Here is a 26395-nt window from a genome sequence, read left to right on the forward strand (position 1 = left end):
CTAGACAGGAGATACCAAGGCCTGGACTAAAATGAAGAACAAGAGTCTACTGGGTTTGGGGATCACTAAAACAGTCAGGATGACTAAATTACCTCAGCAGCTTAATTTGTTTTTATTTAAATTTCAGTTAACATACAGTGCAATCATAGTTTCAGGAGAATTCAGGGATTCATCACTTACATACAACACCGAATGCTCATCACAAGTGCCCTCCTTAGTACCCATCACCCATCTAGCCCATCTCCCACCCACCTCTCAGGCAACCCTCAGTTTGTTCTCTATTGTTAAGAGTCCCTTGTGGTTTGTTTCCCTCTCTCCTCTCTTTTCCTCCTTCCCATATGCTCATCTGTTTTGTTTCTTAAATTCCACATATGAGTGAAATATATGGTATTTGTCTTTCTCTAACTTATTTCGCTTAGCACAATACATTCTAGCTCCACCCACATTGCTGCAAATGGCAAAATTTCATTCTTTTTGATGGCTGAGTAATATTCCTCTGTGTAAGGAATGTGGGCTCTCTCCATAGTTTGGCTATTGTTGTTAATGCTGCTATAACACTGGGGTGCATGTGCTACATTCAATCTGTATTTTTATATCCTTTGAGTAAATACCTAGTAGTGTGATTGCTGGATTGTAGGGTAGTTCTATTTTTAGTTTTTTGAGGAACCTCCATACCTGTGGCAGTTTTTAAAATTTGGGCATACCTTCCAATATCTGGTTCTACTGCTACCTTAAATTGTATTAAAACAGTTATTCCTTTTTTTTTTTTTTTTTAAGTCTCATTTTCTCTGCCAGAGGGTAAGATCCTTGAGGACAGAAATTCCTTTAGTATAAGATGTTAAATATTTTTTTAAATCTTTATTTATTTTGAGGGGGGAGGGGCAGAAAGAGGAGAGAGAAAATCCCAAACAGGCTCTGTGCTGTCAATGCAAAGCCCAATACGGGGCTCATTCCACGAACCATGAGATCATGACCTGAGCTGAAACCAAGAATTCAACACTTAACCAACAGAGCCATCCAGGCACCCCATAAGACGTTAAATAATTTTTAATTAATAGAACGTGTTTATGGGGGACACTTATTTTAATGATATAACTTGTGGAGAAAAAAATACAATGGAATTTTCTTAAAACTATTTTTAAAAGATTCTTCTTGAACATTTAAGATAAATTTTATATTATGTACATTATCAATTCTAAATGTATGATCATGGCAGCATGACGACAATTTTTACCTGGTGGATGAAAAAGCAATTTGAAATGAGGTGGTCCTTTTATACTGTATCTTTGAATAAAAAGGTCAACTCATCTCAACAAGATACTACGAAATCAAATCGAGTAGTACATTAAAAGATTTATTCACCACAATCAACTGGGATTTATTCCTGGGCTGCAAGCGTGGCTCAATATTTGCAAACCAATGTGATACATCACATTAATAAAAGGATAAGAACCATATGATCTATCTTCTCAACAGATGCAGAAAAAGCATGTGACAAAATATAGCATCCATTCTTGATAAAAACCCTCAACAAGGTAGGGATATACGGAACATATGTCAACATCATAAGATCATATACAAAAAACCCACAGCTAATATCCTCAACGGGGAAAAACTGAGAGTTTTTCCTCTATGGTCATGAATAAGACAGGGATGTCCACTTTCACCAACACTATTTAACATAGTATTGGAAGTCTTAGCCTCAGCCAAAAGAAATGAAAGGCATCCAAATTGGCAAGGAAGAAGCCAAACTTGCAGATGACTTGATACTCTGTAGAAATCCTGAAAGATCCTACCAAAAAACTGCTACAACTAATAAATGAATTCAGCAAAGTTGCAGATATAACATCCACGTACAGAAATCTGTTGCATTTCTATACACCAACAATGAAGCAGCAGAAAAAGATATCAAAGAAACAATCCCATTTGCAGTTGCACCAAAAACCATAAGATAACTAAGAATAAACTAACCAAAGAGGTAAAGTATCTGTACTCTGTAAACTATAGAACACTTATGAAAAAAACTGAAGAGAATACAAAGAAATGGAAAAACATTCCATGCTTATGGATCGGAAGAACAAACATTTTTAAAATGTCTATACTACACCAAAACAATCTACACATTAAATGCAATCCCTATCAAAATACCACAAGCATTTTTCACAGAGCTAGAACAAACAATCCTAAAATTTGTATGGAACCACAAAGACCCTGAATAGCCAAAGTAATCCTGAAAAAGAAAAGAAAAGCTGGAGGCATCACGATTTTGGACTTCAAGCTATGCTACAAAGCTGTAGTCATCAAGACAGCATGGCACTGGCACAAAAACACACACACACAGATCAGTGGAACAGAAGAGAAAACCCAGAAATGGACCACAACTATATGGGCAATTAATCTTCAACAAAGCAGGAAATAATATCCAACGGAGAAAAGACAGTCTCTTCAACAAATGATGTTGCAAAAACTAGACAGCAACATGAAGAATGAAACTGGACCAATTTCTTATACCATACACAAAAATTCAAAATGGATAAAAGACCTACATGTAAGACAGGAAACCATCAAAACCCTAGAGGAGAACATAGGCAGCAACCCCTCTGACCCACTTTTTATGAGACATGTCATCCGAGGCAAGGGAAACAAAAGCAAAAATGAACTATTGGGACCTCATCAAGATAAAAAGCTTCTGCACAGCCAAGGAAACAATCAAAACTAAAAGGCAACCAACGCAATAGGAAAGGATAGATATTTGCAAATGACATATCTGATAAAGGGTTAGTATCCAAAATCTATAAAGAACTTATCAAATTCAATATTCAAAAAACAAATAATCCAGTTAAGAAATGGGCAGAAGACATGAATAGACATTTTTCCAAAGAAGGCAGCCAGATGGCTAACAGACACATGGAAAGATGCTCAACATTACTCACCATCAGGGAAATACAAATCAAAACCATGATGAGATACCACCTCACACTCGTGAGAATGGCTAAAATTAACAATACAAGAAACAACAGATATTGATGAGAATGTGGAGAAGGGAACGAACCTTCCAGCACCGTTGGTAGGAATGCAAACTGCTGCAGCCACTCTGGAAAACAGTGTGGAGGTTCCTCAAAAAATTAACAATAGATCTACCCTATGACCCAGCAATAGCACTGCTAGGAATTTACCCAAGGGATACAAGAGTGCTGATGCATAGGGGAACTTGTACCCCAATGTTTATAGCAGCACTTTCAACAACAGCCAAATTATGGAAAGAGCCTAAATGTCCATCAACTGATGAATGGATAAAGAAATTGTAGTTTATATACACAATGGAATACTACTTGGCAATGAGAAAGGATGAAATATGGCCTTTTGTAGCAATGTGGATGGAAATGGAGAGTGTTATGCTAAGTGAAATAAGTCACACAGAGAAAGATACCATATGTTTTCACTCTTATGTGGATCCTGAGAAACTTGACAGAAGACCATGGGGGAGAGGAAGGAAAAAAAAAAAAAGTTAGAGAGGGAGAGAGCCAAACCATAAGAGACTCTTAAAAACTGAGAATAAACTAAGCGTTGATGGGGAGTGGGAGGGAAGGGAAAGTGGGTGATGGGCATTGAGGAGGGCACCTTCTGGGATGAGCACTGGGTGTTGTATGGAAACCAAGCTAACAATAAATTTCATAAAAAAAAAAATTCTGATTCAAAAGCACACATGCACCCCAATGTTCATAGCAGCGCTATCAACAACAGCCAAACTGTGTAAACAGGCCAAATGTTCATCGGCTGATAAATGGATAAAGAAAATGTGGTATGTATATACAATGGAATATAACTGAGCCATCGGAAGGAATGAAATCTTGCCATTTGCAACAATATGGATGGAGCTAGAATGTATTATGCTTAGCGAAAAAAGAGAAGGACAATTAGCTCGCTCATATGTGGAATTTAAGAAAAAAACAGATGAACAAATGGAAGGGGGAAAAATAAAAAAGAGAGACGGGAACAAACCATAAGAGACTCTTAATGATAGAGACAAAATTGAGGGTTGATGGATGGAGGTGGGTGAGGGATGAGCTAGATGGGTGACTGGTACTAAGGAGGGCACTTGTTGTGATGAGCACTGGGTGTTGTATGTAAGTGGTGAATCACTGAACTCTACTCCTGGAACCAATACTGCACTTTATGTTAACTAACTGAAATTTAAATAAAAATTTGAAAAGCAATAAAAAAAAAAGGCCAACTTCTCTACTATCATTTTTTCCTCTCAATTTCTTTTTTCAAAGAATGTCGCATGATTTATTTTTAAATATTCAGAAGCAGGAAAACTATTAATTTCTTTTCAGATACATACATGAAGGTAAAACTTTCATGTTTTACCTTCAGAACAAAATACGTATATAAGTTAAAAAAAAAAACAAACCCTACCTTTCAAACCCGGTTAACCTAGGGAATTAATAACACAAAGTCAAGGCAATAGTTACCTGTGGGGAAGAAACAATGAAAAACAAGGGATTCTAAGGTTCTATTAGTGTTCTAGTTCTTAAGGAAAAGGGAAGATTTGTTGTTAGTCTCTAAATGATACGGGTATGTTTAAATATACATTGTAGACGCATAAACATCACATTAAACAACCATTTTCCCTCCCAATTTCAAAATCCAGTTATACTGCCTATCCCAAAAAGGGGCCAAGATGACTAAGTAAAGGCTACTGCTTATACTGAAAATAAATACAAACTAATAAAAATCAAAAAGCATATATCCTATAAAAATTCACTTACAATATATCAACTACACAGCAACATTATTAGTACACAAAAATAAAAATAAATTTTATGTATGCTAAATTCCACCCTAAAATCCTAAATACCCTAACCAAATTTTTATTTTCCTAGGTCCTTTACTTCTTTTTTTTTTTTTTTAATGTTTATTTTTGAGAGAAAGAGAGAACACACACACATGTGAGTGGAGGAGGGGCAAAGAGAGAGGGAGACACAGAATGTGAAGCAGGCTCCAGGCTCCTATGCTATCAACACAGAGCCCGATGCAGGGCTTGAACCCACCAACTGTGAAATCATGATCTAAGCCAAAGTCAGACACTTAACTGACTGAGCCACCCAGGCGCCCCTCCTAGGTCCTTTCCTTCTGATGTCTAACAGTATTTTGCCTTTAAAAGGTATCACATAAATTTATATTCACTTGAATTCCTAAGCCAGGTAACTTCAATAAGGATGATCATTTAGACCAGAAGACTTGACATTCACAACTGGTAGGCACATACCTGAATTTAGGAAGAACTGAGGAGAGTCTCCATGAATGCCCACTGTGCCTGGTCCCAAGGAGTCAGAAAGGGTATTTACAAAGGAAAATACTCCACTCATGATTCCAAAACCCAAGCCAGAAACTAAAGAGGAAGAAACACACTGTTAGACCCTTTTTATGTTATGATTTCTCTTCAAATAAAATTTCCAAGGATTAGAGAATATTATTTTTTAAAGGAGAAAAAGGACACATGCTATTGGAGAAGCTGTGGAGAAAGCTGGCTCAGAAAAGATGAGTGCTTGGCTAAATGATAAATAGAGCAAGAATGGTGTAAAAGGAAGGGAAATAAACAGTGGAATGTAGCAGAGAAATGAAAAGGAGAGAAAAAGATCTAGAAAGGCACAGAAGCAATAGGCAAGGCAGAGAAAGACACTGCTGAAGTTCTGGCTTTGGTTTATGTTAACAGTCTGTAGAACTAATTTTCAACCTTGACCACACATTACAAACATCTGTGCAACTTTTAAAATTGAACAGATCTCTTCCCTTTCCTCATGGCAACTCTATTTAATTATTCCAGAGTGGGTTTTAAACATGAATATATTTTAATGCCTCCCCAGTAACACTAATGTGCAGCCAGGGTTGGGAACTGGGAGCTTAGGACAAGAGAATCAACACGGATAAACTATGTACAGATTCCTCCTAACTCTGCCTCCTACCATTCGTGGGAGGGGGAGGCTAAGGAAAGTTGGAGGTAGGTCTTTGAAGATGAAAAGGTCAAAAACTAAGAGGTCAGAATGTTGAGCTGTCATTACTTTATCAATATCATTTTTAAAACAGTGTTTAGATTTGGTCTGCCAGGCATAGAGTAAGGGAGTTAATACTTCTCTTGTTTTGGTTAATGTTTCACACCTTAAAGTCTATAACTGTATTCATCTTTGCACACCTATGTCATAATGTATATAGTCAGCTCTCCAAAAATTAATACGGTAAAATTAAATAAAGCTAAATAAAATGAAAAAAAAAAAAAGTCTGAGGGTTCAAAACTGGAACTGATCTTGAGGGATGACTGGATTATAGAAAGTAATTCCTGGGTCAAACAAAGGTGATTCAACTTAGGGACCTAGATCCAGTCTTTAAAACATAATTCTGAAAGAAGACTATACAAGGGTATTAATTATTTAATATGAAAAGTCCTCCTAGTATAGCCAAAGTCATGGTAACCATCCAGAGAAGAGAAACATCACTTAAAAACTGTTAGGGTGTATACATATTAGAAACCCAAGTTTCAAATCTAGTTAATATTTAATGGACACACAGATCACCTGTATAATTATTTTTCTTTATATAATGGTCCTGAAAAGCTAGAAAAAGACACAATGTACACCAACAGGCCAAGGCAGGGATAAAATACTATTTAAAATCTACAAAGACATGAAAGTAAAAATGGCTCTTATGCCAGGCATGGTTTTTTCTCTTGACGACAACATGCAGTTCCAACTTACCATAGGCCAGCAATCGCATAGAGGGTGCTGTCTCATCTGGGTTTATACTCCTCAAACCCTCATTGGCTTTTCTAAAATAAAACCATACAGACAATTTTTTAAAAGGAAAATAGCATATCAGGAAAATACACAAGATATTTCAAAACCTAGATGCTTATTGAGGTTTCTAATCAGGTTATACTCTAAATCTAAAATCCATTTAAACGAAACCCAGAAAATTTTCAATTAACTTAAATCAATCGAAATTTACAACCAACATTTTGCCTTTTATCTGACTTTAATGTAGAAGAGAAAAAAATAAGAAAAATGTAAGTAAACAAGCCATCAAGGATTGGGTTTAGTAAGAAAAAAAGTATGGGTCTGACTACTTTCTGAGCTCAGTAAATATTTAATTCAATATCCTATGGCATCTATCACTCTGAATTGTTTTCTCTTTCAAAAGTACTATATCTTCAATCCCAGTTTAGTGGTACTTTATACTATCTCCTGCCTGGGTTATAGTTATGTTGCTACCCTCCCTTCTACCTTCCACTTCATAGGACCTAAATTATACTCATCCTCCAAAGTCTCACTGACTCAGCAGTGTCTCAAAGAAACCACCTTTGCCAGTGACTGGTGATTGCTATTATCTCCTTACCCCTTCTTTTTAATGCTTATTTTTGAGAGACAGTGTGAGTGGGGGAGGGGCAGAGAGAGAGGAAGACAGATAATCTGAAGCAGGGTCCAGCTGTCAGCACAAAGCCCTACATGGGGTTTGAACTCACGAACCGTGAGATAATGCCTTGAGCCAAAGTTAGACACTCCACTCACTGAGCCACTCAGTGAGGGATCTAGGTCCCTAAGGTGCTCTACTTTCTTATTCTTAAATCCTAGAATACCCATGGTCTGAACTCTTATATGAGTACTTAACCTGGTCTTCGGATGATAAAAGTATTGAACATATTTGTTTCATATCCCAATCAGGCTTCAGATAAGAAATAATCAGAGGAGAATAAAATGCTGCGCTCAGAAAAGGAGATAAATGAATACCTAAATGAAACATTAAAATATTGCTCAATGTGAAATGATCTTCAGAGTGATCATATCTGTGCTGTGAACAATTCAGAAACTTACCATGAGTCCCTGCTCCCATGCAGATGTATGTAGGAATGCAAGACGTGGCTGGTCTGTTCCACTACTGTCACTATTACTAACATTTGTTGGCTAGAAACTCTGCAACAATGATCCTGACTCCAAGGATATCTACATTATATTTATTATAAAGTATATCTGTTAAAGCAATAAAGAAACTGAACATTTTAGACTGATTTCTTAGCAAATGCGGAAACAAAATGAGTTGGGTTAACTCTAAAAACAGAAAATTTAAATTAACCAAAACATACTTATATTCTGGGCATTGTATTAATTTAAATTTCAAGGTACACATATTCAGTACAGCTGGCTTATTCATTACATAAGTATAAATATCACGGATTTCTTTAAATTAAGGCAATGTGGGGACGCCTGGGTGGCTCAGTCGATTAAGCGTCTGACTTCAGCTCAGGTCATGATCTCACGGATTGTGAGTTCAAGCCCCATGTTGGGTTCTTTTGCTGACAGCTCAGAGCCTGGAGCCTGCTTCGATTCTGTGTCTCCCTCTCTCTCTGCCCCTTGCCTGCTCACACTCTGTCTCTCTCTCTAATATAAATAAACATAAAAAAAAATTTTTTTTTAAAAAGTAAATTAAGGCAATGCAGAATTCAACCAAAATAGCAATAAGCATAATGAAAAAGGCCTTTTGCTTTTCCAGACTCAAGACAAACAATATGCGATTTCAGGGTACTCCATTTAGAAGCATTATTTGGTAGCAAGGACAGTGACATTAAGTGCCTGTCATCATCTTTCTCTGGAGCAGTAACCAACTAAAATGTTCAATTTTTCTAAATAAAATAAAATAACCTGTCACAAGAATGTTATTAAAGGCTAATTAAAGCTTAGAAAAAGGGGCACCTGGGTGGCTCAGTAGGTTAAGCATCTGACTTCAGCTCAGGTCATGATCTCAACAGTTCACGGGTTTGAGCCCTGAGTTGGGCTCTGTGCTGATTGCATGGAGCCTGCCTGGCATTCATTCTCTCTCTCTCCCTTTCCGTCCCTCCCTGACTCGTGCTTTCTCTCTCTCAAAATAAATAAATAAACTTAAAAAAAAAATAAAGCTTAGAAAAAAATGCTTAGAGACATATATGATAGTAATAATCTCTATCAACAAATGGACGTAAGAATACAACAGAATCATTAAATTTTGGAGGATCTGTTTAAATTGCTCAATAATGAATAAAAGATTTTTGCTATCTGGTATAGCAAAGTACTGCTATCACAAATATATTAAATATATAATTTCAAAAGTTTAATAAACTTCCTCATTCCACATTACAAATTTGTGAGAGGAAAGGTCAATGGCATTAACAGTTCTCAATGCTAACATTAGGAAATGAAAAAGTAGTTTCCATATTCCTGATGGACAGCGTTTTTGACAGTTTTACTGAAGTGGAAAATTCTTTGTTTGCATTTATTACTATTTTCAAGAACATAAAAGAAAAAGTCCAATTTTTAAAATACAAACTTTGAAAAACTACTGATAAATCATGTTTTCTTTGTCTTCTTTTGTGTATGTGTAGTAAGAGACAAACAGTATCAAAAAATATGCATATAAACATTCCATTTTAGAAATTTTTAAAAATAGATTATGCCTTTTAAGAAACTATAGTAAAGAGTATCTTTTCTATGAATGGAAGATTTTCTAAAATTAGGAAATATTTATGGTATCAGCATTGTAAGACAAAATTGGATTAAATTGCAAAAGGTTAACCCAAGCCAACATTTTTTTAATGTATATTGTAGGCAATGTACAGGCCCATAATTTGGATTTTTTAAAAAATTAATATAGGAAGAGCTATTACTTGTGGCCACATGCCAGTTTCTCAGGGTACAACTCTTTGCTAGGGTGAAAATTATTATTCATTATTCAAGATGAAGTACTCTTCCTAAAGCCTGACCCATGAAATAAAACTATGAGATTACAATGATAATTACTTTGATTCAATTTCATATATGTAAAAAAAAAAAAAAAACAGTGCAAAATGTTCACATTTTAATCTTGGCACCAAATTCGGATAGCAAATATGTGATTAAGGCAGTACTTTAAAGTTAAGAACCCACTTTAACAGTGAAGATAGTTAAAATATCGACTGAACCAAAGTTCCTATATTTAAATACAGCATAGCATAAGACAACAACTTAAATGTATTTATAGGTTAGTCATGAATAAAGTATCATAATAATTCTCAAACTTGTTTTAACACATAACTACGTGACAGCCAGTATGTCTAAAATGTGCTAGGAAGATACGGTACAATAATCCAAAGTTTCAGCAAAGATGCATTTTGCAATGGCAAATAAAGCCACCTATTATTTTTTAAACGTTTATTCATTTTTGAGAGACAGAGTGTGAGTGGGAGAGGGGCAAAGAGAGAAGGAGACAGAGAATCTGAAGCAGGCCCTAGGCTCTGAGCTGTCAGCATAGAGCCCAACACGGGACTGGAACCCAAGAACCGTGAGATTATGACCTGAGCCTAATTCAACCGACTGAGCCACTCAGGTGTCCTTAAAGGAACCTATGAATACAGGTTTGTCGTGTTACCTGGTTGCTAATTTTCAAAGGCCCTTTCAGAGGAGTAAACATGGTTTCCCCAGAAAGCCAAAGTGGCTTTACTGAACTTGCGGGCCTGAGAGCCATCAGACTGACCTGTAATTCCTTCCACATATGGCCCCACTCCCTCACTACCCTTATTAAAAATGGTAATGTTCAGCCTGCGGTCCTTTAGAAACATAGGACAGTGCAAAATAAAAGGCTGCATTCCAGGTAGACACCATGAAGAACAAAGGTGGTAAAGAACGGCAGATTTAGCCACTCCAGGCAAGTTGAATTACAGACCTAAAGCCCTAAGGGGTTATTAAACCCATATCCCTACACTGTAAAATCGTTCAAAATTAACCTACTTCAAAATCAGGATCATCATGTGGAAAATGTAAAACTAACATGAGCCAATGATGTTGCTGACAGGAAAAAAACAGTGCAATCTGAGGCTGAGTTGTTCAGAGGACAGTGCCCAGTCAAGGGTGGGAAGGGCCACTGCTCGGTACCACTTCGACCACAGCAGAGTACTGTGCTTGTCTTAAGCACAGGTGAACTCCAGGCACTAAAAACGGGGGTGTCTAGTGATGTAAAGAACAGAGATGGAATAGGTTTGGAAGCCATATCTATGTCTTCTGAGGGCCAGGTGAAGAAATGAGGTATGGGTAGCCTTGTAAGAGACAAGATGACAACCATGTTAACAAAGATTTCATTTGGCCATGTGGGGCAGAGGTCAGAAAGAGGGAGACTTTGTCTACCTTAATATATTCTAAAGTTAAAATTAAATTTTTGAATGAAAGTAACTGCTGCATACCAGAAACATCCACAGGTGAATAGATGGTCCATCTGTTAAGGGTACTGTACTCCTGTGGAAACTGAAAAGTAATTGTCGGTATTTTGTTTTTGCTCTTTAATATTTCCAGAAACTAGGGGAAATATCATTTTTAAACCTGTTCTAAGATAGAACTTTTGCTTTTAAACAGTAGCTTCCTGGGTTTGTTATTTGTAATTAAAACAGCTTCAGTGTTAAATTTCAATATCTGTTATTAAAAGCAACAAGTAAAAAAAAACAGAGAAGGCCTGGCATAGTGGCAAGAACAAATTATCAGAAGCCTATTATAAGAGATGTTGTTGAGGCTCTGTCTTGATTTCATCTATGAAATTCGTGGAATGCCTTAATCATCTCATTTGCAGAAATAAAAAGAGCACACATCACTTTATTAATTCTTACTACATAATCAAAGTCAACCTCATGACTGCCTGAAAGAAAATATGGTCCCAAGATCAAGCTGTGTTTCAAATCAGTGGTTTCATGTGAGGTCTTCATGGGTCCTACAGACAGCCTATGACCAAAAAATGAAACTCAAGACAATGGCTTCTTTTTAAATCTATTTTTCTATTATAGATATGAAATGCCATGAACTATCACAAAATAAACCCCAGTTTTCCCCTAATGCATTTAAAACAGTGGTAGGCATAATCTCCACAAGAATTATTTAAGTGGCAGCAAAAAGAAGCACACAGAAATTCTAACCTGGAACAGTTTTTCTTGTTGTTTCAATAACTCTCTGGCTTATTTTTCTGGAAGACACTTATTATCTTCTAACATACAATGTATCTTCCTGTTCATTCATTTGTCATCTCTTTCCACTATAAAATAACCTCCGTGAAGACAGAAACTGTCTTTTAATCAGGATGTATCATTCCCAGTGCACAGGATAGTGCATGGCACTAATTTAATTCTGAAGAAGTATTTTTTGAATGAGTGAATGAAGGAAGTTAAAATACTCAGTTAAAATATTCAGTATTTTCAGGCTGAAAATGTACAATCCCTTGACTTTCAACTCTGTTAGGAAGACACGGACCCTCAAACACCACACTATATTAACATTTTCAAACTACTAAATCATAATTCAAGTATAAATGCAAAAAAAGGTAAAGCAAACATTTAACTTACTTCAAAAGTTTATAATATGCAAATCGAAACATTTCTTGGACAAGGACGGAGACTAACACTCCCAAGATCAGCAGATATTTCTGTATTGGTCCATCTTTGTTGTCAGTAATGGTTCTTGCCATGAACCAAAAAAGGGACGAAAACAGCAGAGATACCAACCAGAAAAAAGCTCTGAAAATTAGAGGGAGGAAAAGGTTAAGTGAACAGGATTAATAAAGACTTAAAAGTGAAAAAAACAAACAACCCCTACTTGAGAAGGAACAGATTTCCTGACTCCTTAACAAGGCGGTGGGGGGGGGGGGGGGGGGGGAAGTCCTCACAAAGTGATGCTTGGATCAACTGTTCTTCATCACTGGTTCGTTTTCCCCAGGGAGACGAACATGCCCTCCAAGAGGAACGTGAGATTTTTCCTAACAGTCATTTTTTTTTCCAGTGACTCTGCTATTTCTAAGTACATCTGCAGACTACCTGCCAAGGGCCATTTAGCTAGAAACTTGGTTATTTGCTACTCTTCCTAATTAAGGCTTTGCCCACTGATGTGTAAGTATGAGCCTTTTCCAGAAAAATGTCTACATCTCTATTAACACAGTGATTAGTATAAAATTCAGAGGTTGGAAACCGATGATGGTTGAAAATCTAAATCAGCTTTCCAGTCCCGCTTTTGCAACATACCTGTGGATTTTAAATGATTATAACCAGCTTTACAAACCTTTTGCCCAAATCTCTATTGTGTTTAAAATGACACCTGTGATGCAGCACTTTCACTACAGCTGCGAGAGGTGAAACAGCTCAGAGAAGGTGGGAATCACTGGCCTACCAAGGCTGTTTCTCCTGGTACTAAGTGAGACTCAAGGGAGGAGGGGGACGTGGGGAGCCCCGGGAAGGCTGCAGGACAGGTGAGAACCGGGATTATGACCACGTTCGCCACCAGAGTTCAGTATTTACCAAGCTCCTGCCAGGAGATGCACTGACAGGTGCGTCGGTGTTTTCACAGGTTTCCAGCCTTTGGCTGTCCCTCTGGGGAGCATTAAGGAAAAAATCCGTAGCCCGAACCCACCCCCCCCCCCCGCCCCAGACATTCCGAAGTGGCTGATCCGGGGTAGGGGGTGGGCATTACGTTCTAAAAGCACCTAAACCCCAAGTGCTAATGTGCTCTTAACCCCTTCGGGATTACAGATGCCTGTGAGAAACTGAGGAAAACTAGAGACCCCCCTCCCCAAGAAATATAAAAGGTGAATATGTGAACTTACCCACAATTTTTTCATGTAATTCTAATGGGTTCACGACTCACTAAAGCCCACACCCATGGACCCTCGGCAAAAACTCAGGAGCCTAGCATCAGGGTTTTCTGAGACCCAGTGTGAGCTCCTTCCCCAGAGCCCCCACTGTGGGGTCCCGGGGCTCCTGTTCTTTTCCCGCCGACCCTCGGAGGACGAGGAGTACTAGGGGACCGGGGTCCCGGCTCACCCCTCCCAACCTTTCCCCCCTCCAAGCCCAACAAGATCGAGCCGTTTGGTGCGGACGCCGGGGGTCGCCGGTATCTCCGGCGGGGGAGGGGAGCCCCGGGCCCGGGTTTCCCGGCGCAACCGCCTCACCCGATGATGAGGAAGATGACGCGCAACGGCTCAGTGGCGATGGTGAAGATGTAGAGAGCCAGCGCAGGCCCGAAGGCAATGAAGGCGCAGCCGAAGAACACGGCCGCCGTCATGGCGACCGCGGAAGCCGGCCCGGAGGCCTGGCGGGGACTCGAAGTACGCCAGGCGCCGACAGAGCTCAGCGCCGCGCGGGGGCGGGAGCAGGGCGCGACGGAGGCGGCTGGAGGCGGGGCGCGGCCGAGGGGGCTGGAGGCGGGACGGGGGCGGGGCGCGGCGGAGGGGGCTGGAGGCGGGGCGCGGCGAAGGGGGCTGGAGGCGGGACGGGGGCGGGGCGCGGCGGAGGGGGCTGGAGGCGGGGCGCGGCGAAGGGGGCTGGAGGCGGGACGGGGGCGGGGCGCGGCGGAGGGGGCTGGAGGCGGGGCGCGGCGAAGGGGGCTGGAGGCGGGACGGGGGCGGGGCGCGGCGTAGGGGGCTGGAGGCGGGGCGCGGCGAAAGGGGCTGGAGGCGGGACGGGGGCGGGGCGCGGCGGAGGGGGCTGGGGGCGGGGCGCGACGGAGGGGGCTGGAGGCGGGACGGGGGCGGGGCGCGGCGGAGGGGGCTGGAGGCGGGAAGGGGGCGGGGCGCGGCGGAGGGGGCTGGAGGCGGGACGGGGGCGGGGCGCGGCGGAGGGGGCTGGAGGCGGGGCGGGGGGCGAGACGCGGCGGAGAGGCTGGAGGCGGGGCGCGGCGGAGGGGGCTGGAGGCGGGGCGGGAGCAGGGCGCGACGGTGGGGGCTGGAGGCGGGGCGGGAACAGGGCGCGACGGAGGGGGCTGGAGAGGGGGCGAGGCGGAGGGGGCTGGAGGCAGGGCGGAGGGGCGGGACGCGACGGAGGAGGCTGGAGGCGGGGCGGGGCGCGGCGGAGGGGGCTGGAGGCAGGGCGGAGGGGCGGGACGCGACGGAGGAGGCTGGAGGCGGGGCGGGGCGCGGCGGAGGGGGCTGGAAGGGGGGCGGGGCGTAGCGGAGGGGGCTGGAAGCGGGGTGGTGGGGCAGGGCTCGGCGGAGGGGGCTGGAGACGGGGCGGGGGCGGGGCGCAGCAGGGTGGACGAGGCGGAACACGGAGAAGGGGGAGGGGCGGAGCGCGGCGGAGAGATAGGGCGGTGCGGGGGGCTGGGGGCGGGGCGGAGGGTGTTTGGGTGCGGCGGAGGGAACTGGGGCAGGCGGGACGGCTCTTAGCCCGGAAGGTTAGTGGCAGGTTGGCGCGGGGCGGAGGGATGTTGGGGCGGGGCGGGGGGATGTTGGGACGGGGCGGAGGGTGTGAAGCAATGATGCTGGAAGGCGGGGCGGAGGCCGGGCCTCATCGCCAAGCTCCTGCCCCACCCCCCGAATTGGGCGTTTAGGGCCGACCGGATTCCGAGGTACCCTTCCCTGGGTACCTGGCGACATTAGCCTAGGGCCCCGAGTCCCCGAAACCACCATCACTGCTCCTACATTTCGATCAGGCCGCTGGTGCCGGCCGCGAGGCGTCTAGGAAGGGAGGTCCCAGCCCTCTTTGGAGCCAGAATGGGGGAAGATTCCAGATCCCCTAAAGAAATATAGCGCCGGACACAAGCAGGATTCCATCTCTAAATAAAGTTGTCTTTTTTAACTTTTTAAGTAAAAGTTAAATGTGTCTTTTTAAAGCACATTTTTCCATTTGCACAGTTGCGGGAACTTCGTGCTCCATCGTATATAAAACCCAAGCTGGAATAGCGGTAACCTAGGTGGTAACTCACACATACGAAATAGTGGTGGACGAAGCTGTCCTCAGGGTTGTTTCTATTTATGTTGTCCCCTCACCCCCAGGTCTTCAGAAAAGATGTTTTTGAAGACATTCTCCGGTTACCCCCCACCCTATACGAATAGTAAAATCTCCCTGCTCTGTTTTCACTTACTCCTTTGCGTCCCCGATTAAAATGTAAATTTTTAGGGGGTAGGGGCTTTGTTTTGTTTTGTTTTGCTGTTTCCACACACCTAGAAGGTGCTGACTAAATAGCTGTTAAGTGAATGAAACAATTTAAAAGATGGAACTTATAAACATTTGCTACTTTATATTAATGGAACAACGTCTGAGAGGTTTAAGAATTAAAATCAGAAGGTTAAGTTCCTGGATTTCACATCTAAGATTTTTCTCCATGTTTAAAGGGAATAATAGGGGAGCCTGGGTGGCTCAGTCGGTTAAGCGTCCGACTTCAGCTCAGGTCACGATCTCCCTGTCCGTGAGTTCAAGCCCCATCTCGGGCTCTGGGCTGATGGCTCAGAGCCTGGAGCCTGCTTCCGATTCTGTGTCTCCCTCTCTCTCTGCCCCTCCCCCATTCATGCTCTGTCTCGCTCTGTCTCAAAAATAAATAAACGTTAAAAAAAATAATAAAGGGAATAATAATGATAATAATACTTTATGTGTTATTTTGAGGATTGTGCCTGCACAGTAAGTGGTATATAAGTGTTAGCCATTCCTACTCATCCTTTAATATCATGAATAAAGCTCTTGGAAATGAACACTGAAAAGAGAAACGCTGGTAGCCAGGACCTGACTGAAAATATTTTGCATCTCGTCTCCATAATGGGCCTTCAAATAATACAACTACAAGTATTTACTTCCTTTTTTTTAAGTTTATTTTATTTATCTTGACAGAAAAGAGATAGAGAGGTAAGGGCAGAGGGGGAGAGAGAGAGAGAGAGAGAGAGAGAGAGAGAATCTTACGCAGACTCCACACTGTCAGTACAAAGTCTGATGCAGGACTAGATATCACAAAATGTGAGATCATGACCTGAGCTGAAATCAAGAGTCAAAAGCTTAACAGACTGAGACACCTGGGCATCCCTACAAGTATTTAATTATAAAACGTCACCTTTGCTCACTGAAAACAGACATATATACTTTCCATTTACTCCACAATATACTTCATTTTGAAATGTCTTATATAGTACCTACTGAAACTCAGGTTGAGACCACAGTTCAAAATGATGGAGTGACTCACCATTACATATTCTTTTGGTTCTATCCTGAATCAAAGTTACCAGATGCAATTCCATTACTTCAGCTCCATGCAGAAATGTCTTCACGAAGCGTAATGGACTCATGTCCTTAGCATAAATTAAGATTTTTATACCACAAGTGGCCATCTACATTTTTCCTGCATATTTTATAAAACTTTATCATTGTTCAATATCTTTAGTAGATCCATGCTTTACTACTTGAGTTCAGGGCTAGAAAAAAGTTTTGTTTCTCCCGATAGATACACATGCTCAGCTTTGAGAGCTAACTCATCATATTCAGGCTTTATTGCACTCTCAGGAAGCTTCGAGCTAAATTTAATAGTCGGTTATAGCAACTATTCTGGTTTTTTTTAGCATTATAATTACTGCCATGACCTCAGAAAACGACGTATTCTTTTATCCCTATTTTAATGATTTGATTACCCCAATCGTAACTAAGATCTTGTGTCTTGGTTAAAGCTGCCTCAAATAATCTTGTAGTAGGCAACTCAACAGGCAGAACTGTAAGTTGGGGCAATTTGTATTCATAGTGTCTTGACCATATTTCAGTTCAATCTTGGTCCTCAAATCCACTTAAAAACAATGGGAAGGTAATGTAAAATGTAATGGGTCTGCCCCCCCCCCCCCGCCCCCATCCGTAAAGACATCTTTAAGTGATGTCTTTTGGAAGAGAAAAGAAAGCAACTAGACCAAATTGGAAAAATCACCAAGAAAATAGTCATCTTCAGCATTCACGGCTATTTACTGGAAAAACTGATTTCAAGTTTTCTCTGAATAATAGCACCTTACATTTATATAATGCATTGTTATTTGAAGAACACTTTTACACTGACTTCAACAATTCTGTTTACAAGAGAGGAGTTTGAGGCTAAGTAGCAGTGCTATTGACTCCTCAAGCTTTTATGCACTATTAACGTCCCCTGAAAACTTGAAAACATAAGGTACTAAGTGATGATGGTTAAATCCCTAAGAGGTGACTGGCAGAAGGAGGCTGGCACATGGTATGGCTCTGGATATAGCCTGCTGGGAATTCCTCAGAATTGGGTGCATGTAGGAAGCTGGGTGTGGGCAGGGAGGTTGGGGGGGGGGGGTACAAAAGTAATACCACATTTTAGCAATTTATCAGATAAGGCTTTGACATACCTACGTGTAACTCACAAGATACTAATGAACTCACTTGAGCTTTGTTTCTGGTAGTGCTGATAGATTCAGAGTTACTCAACCATCTATTCATTCAAAATGCATGCTGAATAGCGATGAAGTTATCAGGCACAATGCTGGGCAAGGGGAATCCACCAGGAGCCAGATGTGCTCCTGTCTCCGTGAAGATTACAGTCTAGTGGGAAGCCGGATAGGCAGGTACAGGGTGCTGTGAGAATGTATAGGAAGAGGGAAGGGCACCCAGTCCAGATGTGTGAGGTTTTGCTAAAAAGAACATGCACTCACTCAGGTCTCTGCTTAGGAGTTAGCAAAGATGAGAAGCAGGGGAGAAATGGATGGACAAGTGGAAAGGCCTCCAAGTGAAAGAAAGCAGGGCATTTCTGAGGGACAGAAATTAATTTTATTTGCTATGGGGGAATTCTTATATATTCCCGGAACCAATATTGGAAAACCCAAATTTTGAAGGTAGGACACATGAAGAAAAGGAGAGAAAAAGTTTCCTCAATTTATCAATACATAGGTAGCATTCTGGGTGATTTATTTTATTAAAAGGAAATTCTTCTGTATTTAATAAAGACTAAAATAATGTAAGGTAAGGGCTAGAATAAAAACCAGATAATGAAGCTCCTCTTTTTCTTGCTATACTCACTGAGGCATTGATGAATTTACTTTAAATTTTTCTCTAAGAAGTAAATGGGGGAAAAAACTCCTAAATTACTTAGCTTTCTTCAATCACTTGTTAATTTTGATGAAGTTCACTGATTCCTTCAACGCTGATTAAACACCTACTATGTGCCAGGCTCCTTACTGGATACCGTAGATTCAAGCTCCTGGGAGCTTAGAGTCTAGTGGGAAGGAAATAAGCAGACAATTTGAATCCGGTACAGTGACACTCTGGGCCTACAGAGGAGGGGGTTCCTAACCTGGACAGGTTGTGCAAGAAGTCTTCCCTGAAAAACCCTTAGTAAGTCTTGAAAGATAAGGAAGAGTTAGCCAGGAAAGGGGTAGGAAGTCAGCAGAAGGAGTAGCATAAGAAAAGGAATGACAAAACGTGGTGTATTTGGGAAACTGCAATTAGTGGTGACATTTAAAACGGGTATGAGTTAGGGTATGACAAGATCCAAGGCTGGAGAGAAAGATGTGGGGGTGGTAAATGGCTCTGTTTGCCAGGCTAAAGAGTTTAGCTTTTTATACCCCAAGGTATGAGGTATCACTGAAGGATTAAATTTGGCAGTGATAGAAGATTCCAGTTTATTATTTTTTTAATTCTTATTTATTTTTTAGAGAGAGAGAGAGAGAAAGAGAGAGAGTGGGGAAGGGGCAGAGAGAGGGAGACACAGAATCCAAAGCAGGCTCCAGGCTCTGAGATCTCAGCACAGAGCCCGACGCGGGGCTCAAACTCACAAGCCGGGAGGTCATGACCTGAGCCGAAGTCGAAGGCTTAACTGACTGAGCCACCCAGGCGCCCCTGAAGATTACAGTTTTAAGCCTGTTGGCACTGTGAAAACCGGCTTGGAGGAAAATAAGATTCGACACTGGGCGACTGGTTAGGAGAGGTTGCAGACATCTAGGCAAAAGATGACGAGGCCTGAACAGAGGCAGAAACAATGAACAAGTGGACAGATTAGAAAGAGATTAAGGCGTTTGATCTATAAGACTTGGAGGCTACTGAGCATGCAACTCTTGATCGCGGGGTCATAAATTTGGGACCCATGTTGGGCAGAGAGATTACTTAAAAATAAAATCTTTAAAAAAAAAAAAAAAAAAAAGAATGCTCCAAAGGGGAACCTGGCTGGCTCAGTCAGCAGAGCGCGCAACTCTTGATGTCAGGGTTGTGAGTTTAAGCTTCACGTTGGGCGTGAAGCCTACTTAGTTAAAATTAAAAAAATAAATAAATAAGACTTGGAGGCTAGTGAACTGTGTACAGATCTAAGTAGGTGATGATGCTATCTATCACAAGGAAGAACAAAGGAGACAGAAGAGCTTTTTCCTCTTAGGTTTAAGGGCTGTTGGTGGGAACTGCTGGGGAGGAGGAAAGATGGAGAGCTGAGTATGAGTTTCAGACTGTATTTGATGTTTGAGGTACCTGTAGCAGATCCCAGGGGAGATGTCTGGTGGGCAGATCGACTTGGAAGTCTGCCCATCTGCAGAGAGGTTGGGGCTAGAGATATAAACTTGAAAGCTGTATTAGTTTCCTATCATTGCTGTGACAAATAATCACAATTTAGTGGCTTTAAAGCAACACAAATCTATTCTCTTAAGAGTTCTGGAGGGCAGAATTATGAAATACACCTTACCAACCTGTTAGGGCCAGGTTGGTTCCTTTTGGAGACTTTAGGAGAAAATCTCTTCCCTCACCTTTTCCAGACTCCAGAGGCTACCTACATTCCTTGGCTCACAGCCCTTCACGATCACACCTTTTCTCCCTCTGTTTCTGTCATCACATAGTTTCCGTTTGATTCCAACTCTTCCTGTGTCCCTCCCATAAAGACTCTCGAGATTACATGCTCCCCACCCTCCGATAATGCAGGACAACCCCCCATTTCAAGATGCTTAACTTGATCATATCTGCGAAGTCCCTTTCCCTGTAGAGAGTAACAATCACAGGTTTTAGAGATTAGGACATGAACATCCTTGGGGGCCATTATTCAGCTGACCACAGAAGTTATGAACATTTAAAAGCCATGAAAAGGGATGAAATTATTTTTGGAAAAAGTGGAAAACCAGGAGAACACTGTCACAGAAGCCGTCACGAGAACATTTCTAGGAAGAAGAGATATACTGCTCAAATGCTGCCAAGAGGTTAACCCAGATAAGGACTGAAAATTGTCAGCTACTTTAGCAACTAGGCAACTGTAAATACAATGTCAGTGAAGTGGCAGGGGTGGAAGCCAAACTGGAGGAGAGCTGAGGGATAAATGAAAACTGAAAAACTGAAGACAGTAACTGTAGTCAACTCTTTGAAGAAGCTTAGCTACAACAGAAGAGGAAAAAGGGCAATAGGTGAGACAGAGACGACGCCAAAGGCTGGATCAACTTCCAAGTTGATCTGCCTACTAGACATCTCCCCTGGGATCTGCTGCAGGTACATCAAACACCAGGGCTGCTTAGATGCTGAAGGGACAGGGGTGACACAGGAGAAGGGTGTAAAGGTAGAAGAGAAAGAGCTGAGAGTTCTCTGAAGGGTAGGGGGGGAGGAAGAGTTCAGAGAAGAGGCAGTGAGTGGTGCAAAGTGCACAGAATGGAAAAGATGCCTCTATTCCAAAAGGAAGGAGTGAGGATGAGGATTGGCGATGGGCAGCCAGCCCATAGGAAGCTATCGGTTGGGGAGGAAGAGGTGGCTAAGAACCTCGTGTTTGATTGATGCTTTTCTCTGTGAGGCAGGAGGTGAAAGACCTATCTACTATGAGTGAAGGGAGAGAAGTAGGAAGCTCGAGAACCGTGAACGTTCAAAATGGTGGTGGGGCTGAATGCGAAAGGCTATGGCCAGGAATGTGCACAAGCATAGTGGCCAGGAATGTGCACAAGCATAGTGGTAGGACAGCAATAGGTCCAGGGCCTCAATCCATGGGATTTGGAAGGGAAAACAAAACAACAGAAACCACACTTGTGAGGACTAAGAAGGGAAGGCTACAGTTCTAGAATAGAACAACCTCAATGTATGCTGATGTAGGTATGAGCAGATGTGGCCATTTTTCTAAGTTTTAAACAACTTCAAGTCAGATATGTTTGCTAACATATCTTAAGTCTACCACGGTTTGAATCACACACACTTAGCAAATTTGAAGAAACATTTTTTAAACGTGCAGTCCATTTCAGAGTCGGGGGTGTTTTCATTATGTAGTTTTTATTTTAGACGAACATTATTGTAAAAAAAAGTTCACCTGGAATAAAGTCCATTAAAAAAAAAAACACACAGCATCAGTTATCAGTATACAGTTAATGAATTGGCTTAAACAAGATTAACCACATGACAGGTTCACTTTATCTGCAGAGCTTTTCACAATAAGCTGTTGAAGCAAGAAAAAAAAAAAAAAAAGAAAGAAAAAAAAATGCCGAAACATACACAATAGGACAATTCTATGGAAAGACTAGATATTTCCCACTAGGGGCATGATTTTAGTCAAATCGTTCATGGCGTTTTGCATTAAAGGAACTACAGTGTCAGCTGCAAACAAACAAAATAAAACCCATCTGTAAGGCCATAGGAATGAATTATAATAATTAAATTCACATTTTAAAAAAGGTAAGAAAATGAAACAAGAAGTTTCTATTAGTTCTTGGCAATAAGAAATGCAATTGCATATGGCACAAGCATTGCAAAAAACAAAGTAAAATTTGAAAATATCCCTAAAATAACTGTTTGCTAATTTTCACTTCTGTAAATTTCAGTCATTTAGAATTTTTTCATATTGAACATGACTCCCGTTAATATTATTAGTCTAAAAAAAAAAAGACTGATTCTCCTGTAAAATTGTGCTGGGATTTAAATTTTTATTAGCATATCATGTACCTCTAGGACAAGGAATTTCATTTTTAGACATTCCTTTTTCCTCCCTTCTTTGGATATCACAAGAAGGAAAAGGAATGGTCCTTTCTGTTAAAAGAAAAATTCTAAAAAACCCGACAGCAGAAATGAGTGCTTAAAATCTGAGCTAAGTAAACCAACGTAATGAAATGCTGTTTTAAAATTTGAAGCTCAGAAGTCCATCTTTAAAGATTAAGTACTAAATTTATAAAGAAATCTAAGTCATGAACTAGAAAAGAAAGTCTCCTTAAATGTATCACTTACTGTTCACAGGAAAAACTTTATAAGTCTTAATACAGATTCTCAGCATTCAGAATCCGTAAAATGGAGTTATAATCTCTTACTTAGAAATTTCTGCAAACATTTATCTATATTGCACAGCTAAATTTCTTAATGTAGACAGGGCGAGAATACCTTTTTTGCACTAAGTGGATATGACGTGTATGTTCTATTCTAAAGTAAACTATCTCCTACCTCTTCCAATGATGTCTTTAGTCCAAAACAAAACATAAAATCTAAATGGTGCCGGATGCTTAAAGGCTGGCTCACTGTTTTTCTACCAGGTATTAGAATACTAGTTAGCTAAATGAGGTATAATTAAAAAATAGTCCTTCAGAGTAAATAGTATAGTCTTCGGAACATTTATAACAAAGACTGCACAAAATGCTCACGTAAATAGTAAGAAACCCTGTGGCGCCTCCTAACCGACGCACAGGTGGTTATTTTCTCATAATCTGTATGAAGTAAAACATAGCGAAAATAAATTCCCAGCGAAACGTCTTACAATCAACTGGTTTACATGCTAACTTAGTTACAGCACATTTTCATGGTCTGACATCCTCAGACTCTATTTGAAAAGGTCTAGTCCAATCATTGTCAAAAATTCGCACACGGACAATAAAGTGCAGCCACCGAACCACTAACTGCTGCCAAAGTCTGCGTGTACCTTTCCCCTAAGACCACAAACATGTTCACGCAAAACTAGATTTCTTCAGTTTCAGCAGGGAACAGACAATTATCTGTCACTAAATTCATCTACAAATAGAAAAAATAATGCACTGTAGGTACATTATGAAGCAAAGTGGAGTATTTATTGGGGCATTTTACCATGCAGAAAGGGAATTTCCTATGGTCTTAGCTCAAACTATATACAATTCAGCAAAGCTACATGTAAGAAAATAGCAAGGACAATTTATTTCTATATAACAGAGCATATATCCCCAAATTGCTGCTACTTCAAAGAGCACTTTTAGACTCATCACTTTTACAGGCTCTTTCAAAGGGAAATTCATGGAGACTAATTATTAACCCATATAAGACAAAAGAAGAGAGAAGGAATAAATCAGAAGCAAAGCATTCTGTTAAAAAAAAAAAGTCTAACCACAGAAAATGTCAGTTTTGGTTTGCAGACAACCCCTGAGATATAAACCAAAGTGTTAAGACACCAAATAGTCAGAGGTAAATTACTAGAATTACATTCATACATGGTGTCATAGCACTTGCCTTTTAGAAAGTACTTTGTTACCATTCAGAAAGCTTAACCGCTTGGATATTTTTTCGGAAAATTAGCAAAGACAAGATGTTTCTAAGAAATTATTTTTTCTTTCCAAAAATGTATCTAATTTTAAGATGGTAGATGTACAATCAGCTTTCAATCGAGCAATTACTGATTATACTGGGACACCAGCAGGTGCCTCTAAACCGATAGGTAAATTAAAAAAAAAAAAAAAAATCAAGAAGGCTGAAATTTGTCAACATTAAGTTTAGCGTATCCATCAAAAATAGCTCTGGTATATTTGCTGCTGCTAAACTGGATGTAAGTTTTCAAACAAGTACTAAATAAAGGTTGACTGGTCCAAGCATTCTAACGCTATGTCTTAATTTGAAGCACAATGCTCTGTGGTAACAAGCAATCCATTTCCATTTTCCCCTCCACTCTAAACTATCAAGCATGGTGGTACTCTCCATGAAACAAAAAGGACCTAACAGGAAGAGTGATTATTAAGAGAGTTCATTTCCCTAATCTCCGATTTATTACTCCCTTCTGTGTTTTGACACTGAAGGCTAGGATAAAAGCAATGTCAAAATTATCTGAATTTGGCACATCTACAAAAGGTATACCAGTACCAGTGTTTGGTGAGAAAGGCAGCTAAGCTCTTGGTTGGCTTTGACCCAAATGACTGGACCAAGTTCTGTAACAATGAACCTGAACAGATGGAACTGGGTTCTACACATTCAACAACAGCTGTTTTAGAATGGAAACCTTACTCATATTTTCTCTAACAAAAGGGCAAGACTTTTCCTAGAGGCTGCACTAGGTCTAGGTCTAATTATCTTTATTTAAAAAAAAAAAAAAGAAGCCCAAATAAAACAAGAATAAAAAATCTTTATGTTTACCATCACCAAGAGCTATCTCTATTAAATTTATATCAACAAGTTAATCTCTCTCCCTGTAGGTAAGCTTTCTACGAACAAAGGTCTAAATATAATTCTTGTTAACTCTTGCAGACAGGGATTACAGTAGGAACTGGGTATTACAAACGAAACCAGCAAGCTAGGGAGTGAACCTAAGAAAAAAATATATTACATATGCTGATGTGACGGAACAATAGGACGCTGAAATAAAACCCAAATGGTACATCTCTCTGCCTGTATAAAATTCAGCTCAAGAAGTTCACAATTAGAAACAGACAACAATGTTCAAATATGTTATGTTTTAGATAACTGAGCAGTTACAACAGGTCAAAAATAGGAAAGAACAGTGAATACAAACCCCAGGAAAAGTGAGCTTAAGGTGATTTCCAAATGTAGCTTCTACAGATGAGGCAGAGGTAATCAATTGAAAAAGTGATTTCTTCAGCTACCCAAACTCTCTGACCAAAAGGCCAGGAATGAAGCAAAATTCTCAACCACCTGGAGAAATAAATTGCGGCCTCTGATGAATAGATGGACATTTTTATGAACTTTTAAGATGAATTTTATCAGAATTTAATGATTCTTATTGAAGGAAATCACAAACTAGAGCCCTTAAAAAAATTCTATCAATGCAATAACATTTGGCCACATGAACCAGACCCAACATCTTTTAGTTTTAGCATATTAATCTCTGCGTTAAATGTTTTACTTTTTTCAAACACCCCCAAGTGCACAAGTTTGTCTAGAACTTCACAAGGCAAAAGTGTGCAGATACGAGTCTGAGACTGTGCTGTAGCAGGGACAGGCTAACACTGATGTGCAAAGTGAAAAAGAAAGATAGCAGCTTCTGGGACAAACCAAAGAAAAAACAAGTTAAGTCCTGCGTATGTCTCCACTTCATTGCTTCCATGTTTGAAAAAAGGAGCCTGTTATCTTTCTAGGCCACGAGGCTGGAACCCACGTGGCGTTCTGTGTCGAGAAGTCTAGGTTCAGTGGTGTTCTCCGCAGCAGCCGGGCGGTGTGGTTCTGAGGCTGGCTGACCTGTGCTTTCAGAGAAGCCGGAAAGGGTCCTTTAGGTGTGCTGCAGTCTCTCAGAAAGAGTTCATCAAAGTAGCGAGCAACGGAAGAAACTGGTCTTCTTTGATCGGTTTTCTGTTATTTTCACTGGTCCACCTGCCCCTGATGAATTGCTGTCATTCTAAAAAAGGGAAGATAATAAAGTTACCATGCAAATTGAAGTTTCATGGTTTGGATCCAATTATCTAAAAAACACAAATATCAAATAAAACCATAAATGCG

At 40.7% G+C, this 26395-nt stretch overlaps 2 protein-coding genes across 6 annotated transcripts in view; both read right to left on the reverse strand.

Annotated features, from left to right (window-relative positions):
- APH1B (aph-1B gamma-secretase subunit) overlaps nucleotides 1-14208 on the reverse strand; it is an 87787-nt gene extending 73579 nt beyond the window's left edge. For 3 of the 5 annotated variants that reach the window (XM_060618360.3, XM_060618359.3, XM_078448705.2), the window contains exons 1-4: nucleotides 13978-14207; nucleotides 12383-12553; nucleotides 6756-6826; nucleotides 5273-5395 (exon numbers count right to left, since the gene is read on the reverse strand). In XM_060618360.3, coding sequence (XP_060474343.1) covers nucleotides 5273-5395; nucleotides 6756-6826; nucleotides 12383-12553; nucleotides 13978-14090 — 478 coding nt within the window. In that variant the 5' untranslated portion in view covers nucleotides 14091-14207. Of the gene's footprint in view, nucleotides 1-5272; nucleotides 5396-6755; nucleotides 6827-12382; nucleotides 12554-13977 lie in introns of all 5 variants that reach the window. The other 2 variants (XM_060618358.3, XM_060618363.3) reach the window with 2 other exon arrangements.
- A 7773-nt stretch (nucleotides 14209-21981) lies between these two features.
- Nucleotides 21982-26395, reverse strand: part of RAB8B (RAB8B, member RAS oncogene family) — a 58575-nt gene continuing 54161 nt past the window's right edge. Inside the window, exon 8 of the mRNA XM_060618366.3 lies at nucleotides 21982-26294. Coding sequence (XP_060474349.1) covers nucleotides 26202-26294 — 93 coding nt within the window. The 3' untranslated portion in view covers nucleotides 21982-26201. The remainder of the gene's footprint in view (nucleotides 26295-26395) is intronic.

The sequence above is a fragment of the Panthera onca genome, chromosome B3 (assembly GCF_046562875.1).
Source record: "Panthera onca isolate mPanOnc1 chromosome B3, mPanOnc1 haplotype 2, whole genome shotgun sequence".
NCBI lineage: Eukaryota > Metazoa > Chordata > Mammalia > Carnivora > Felidae > Panthera > Panthera onca.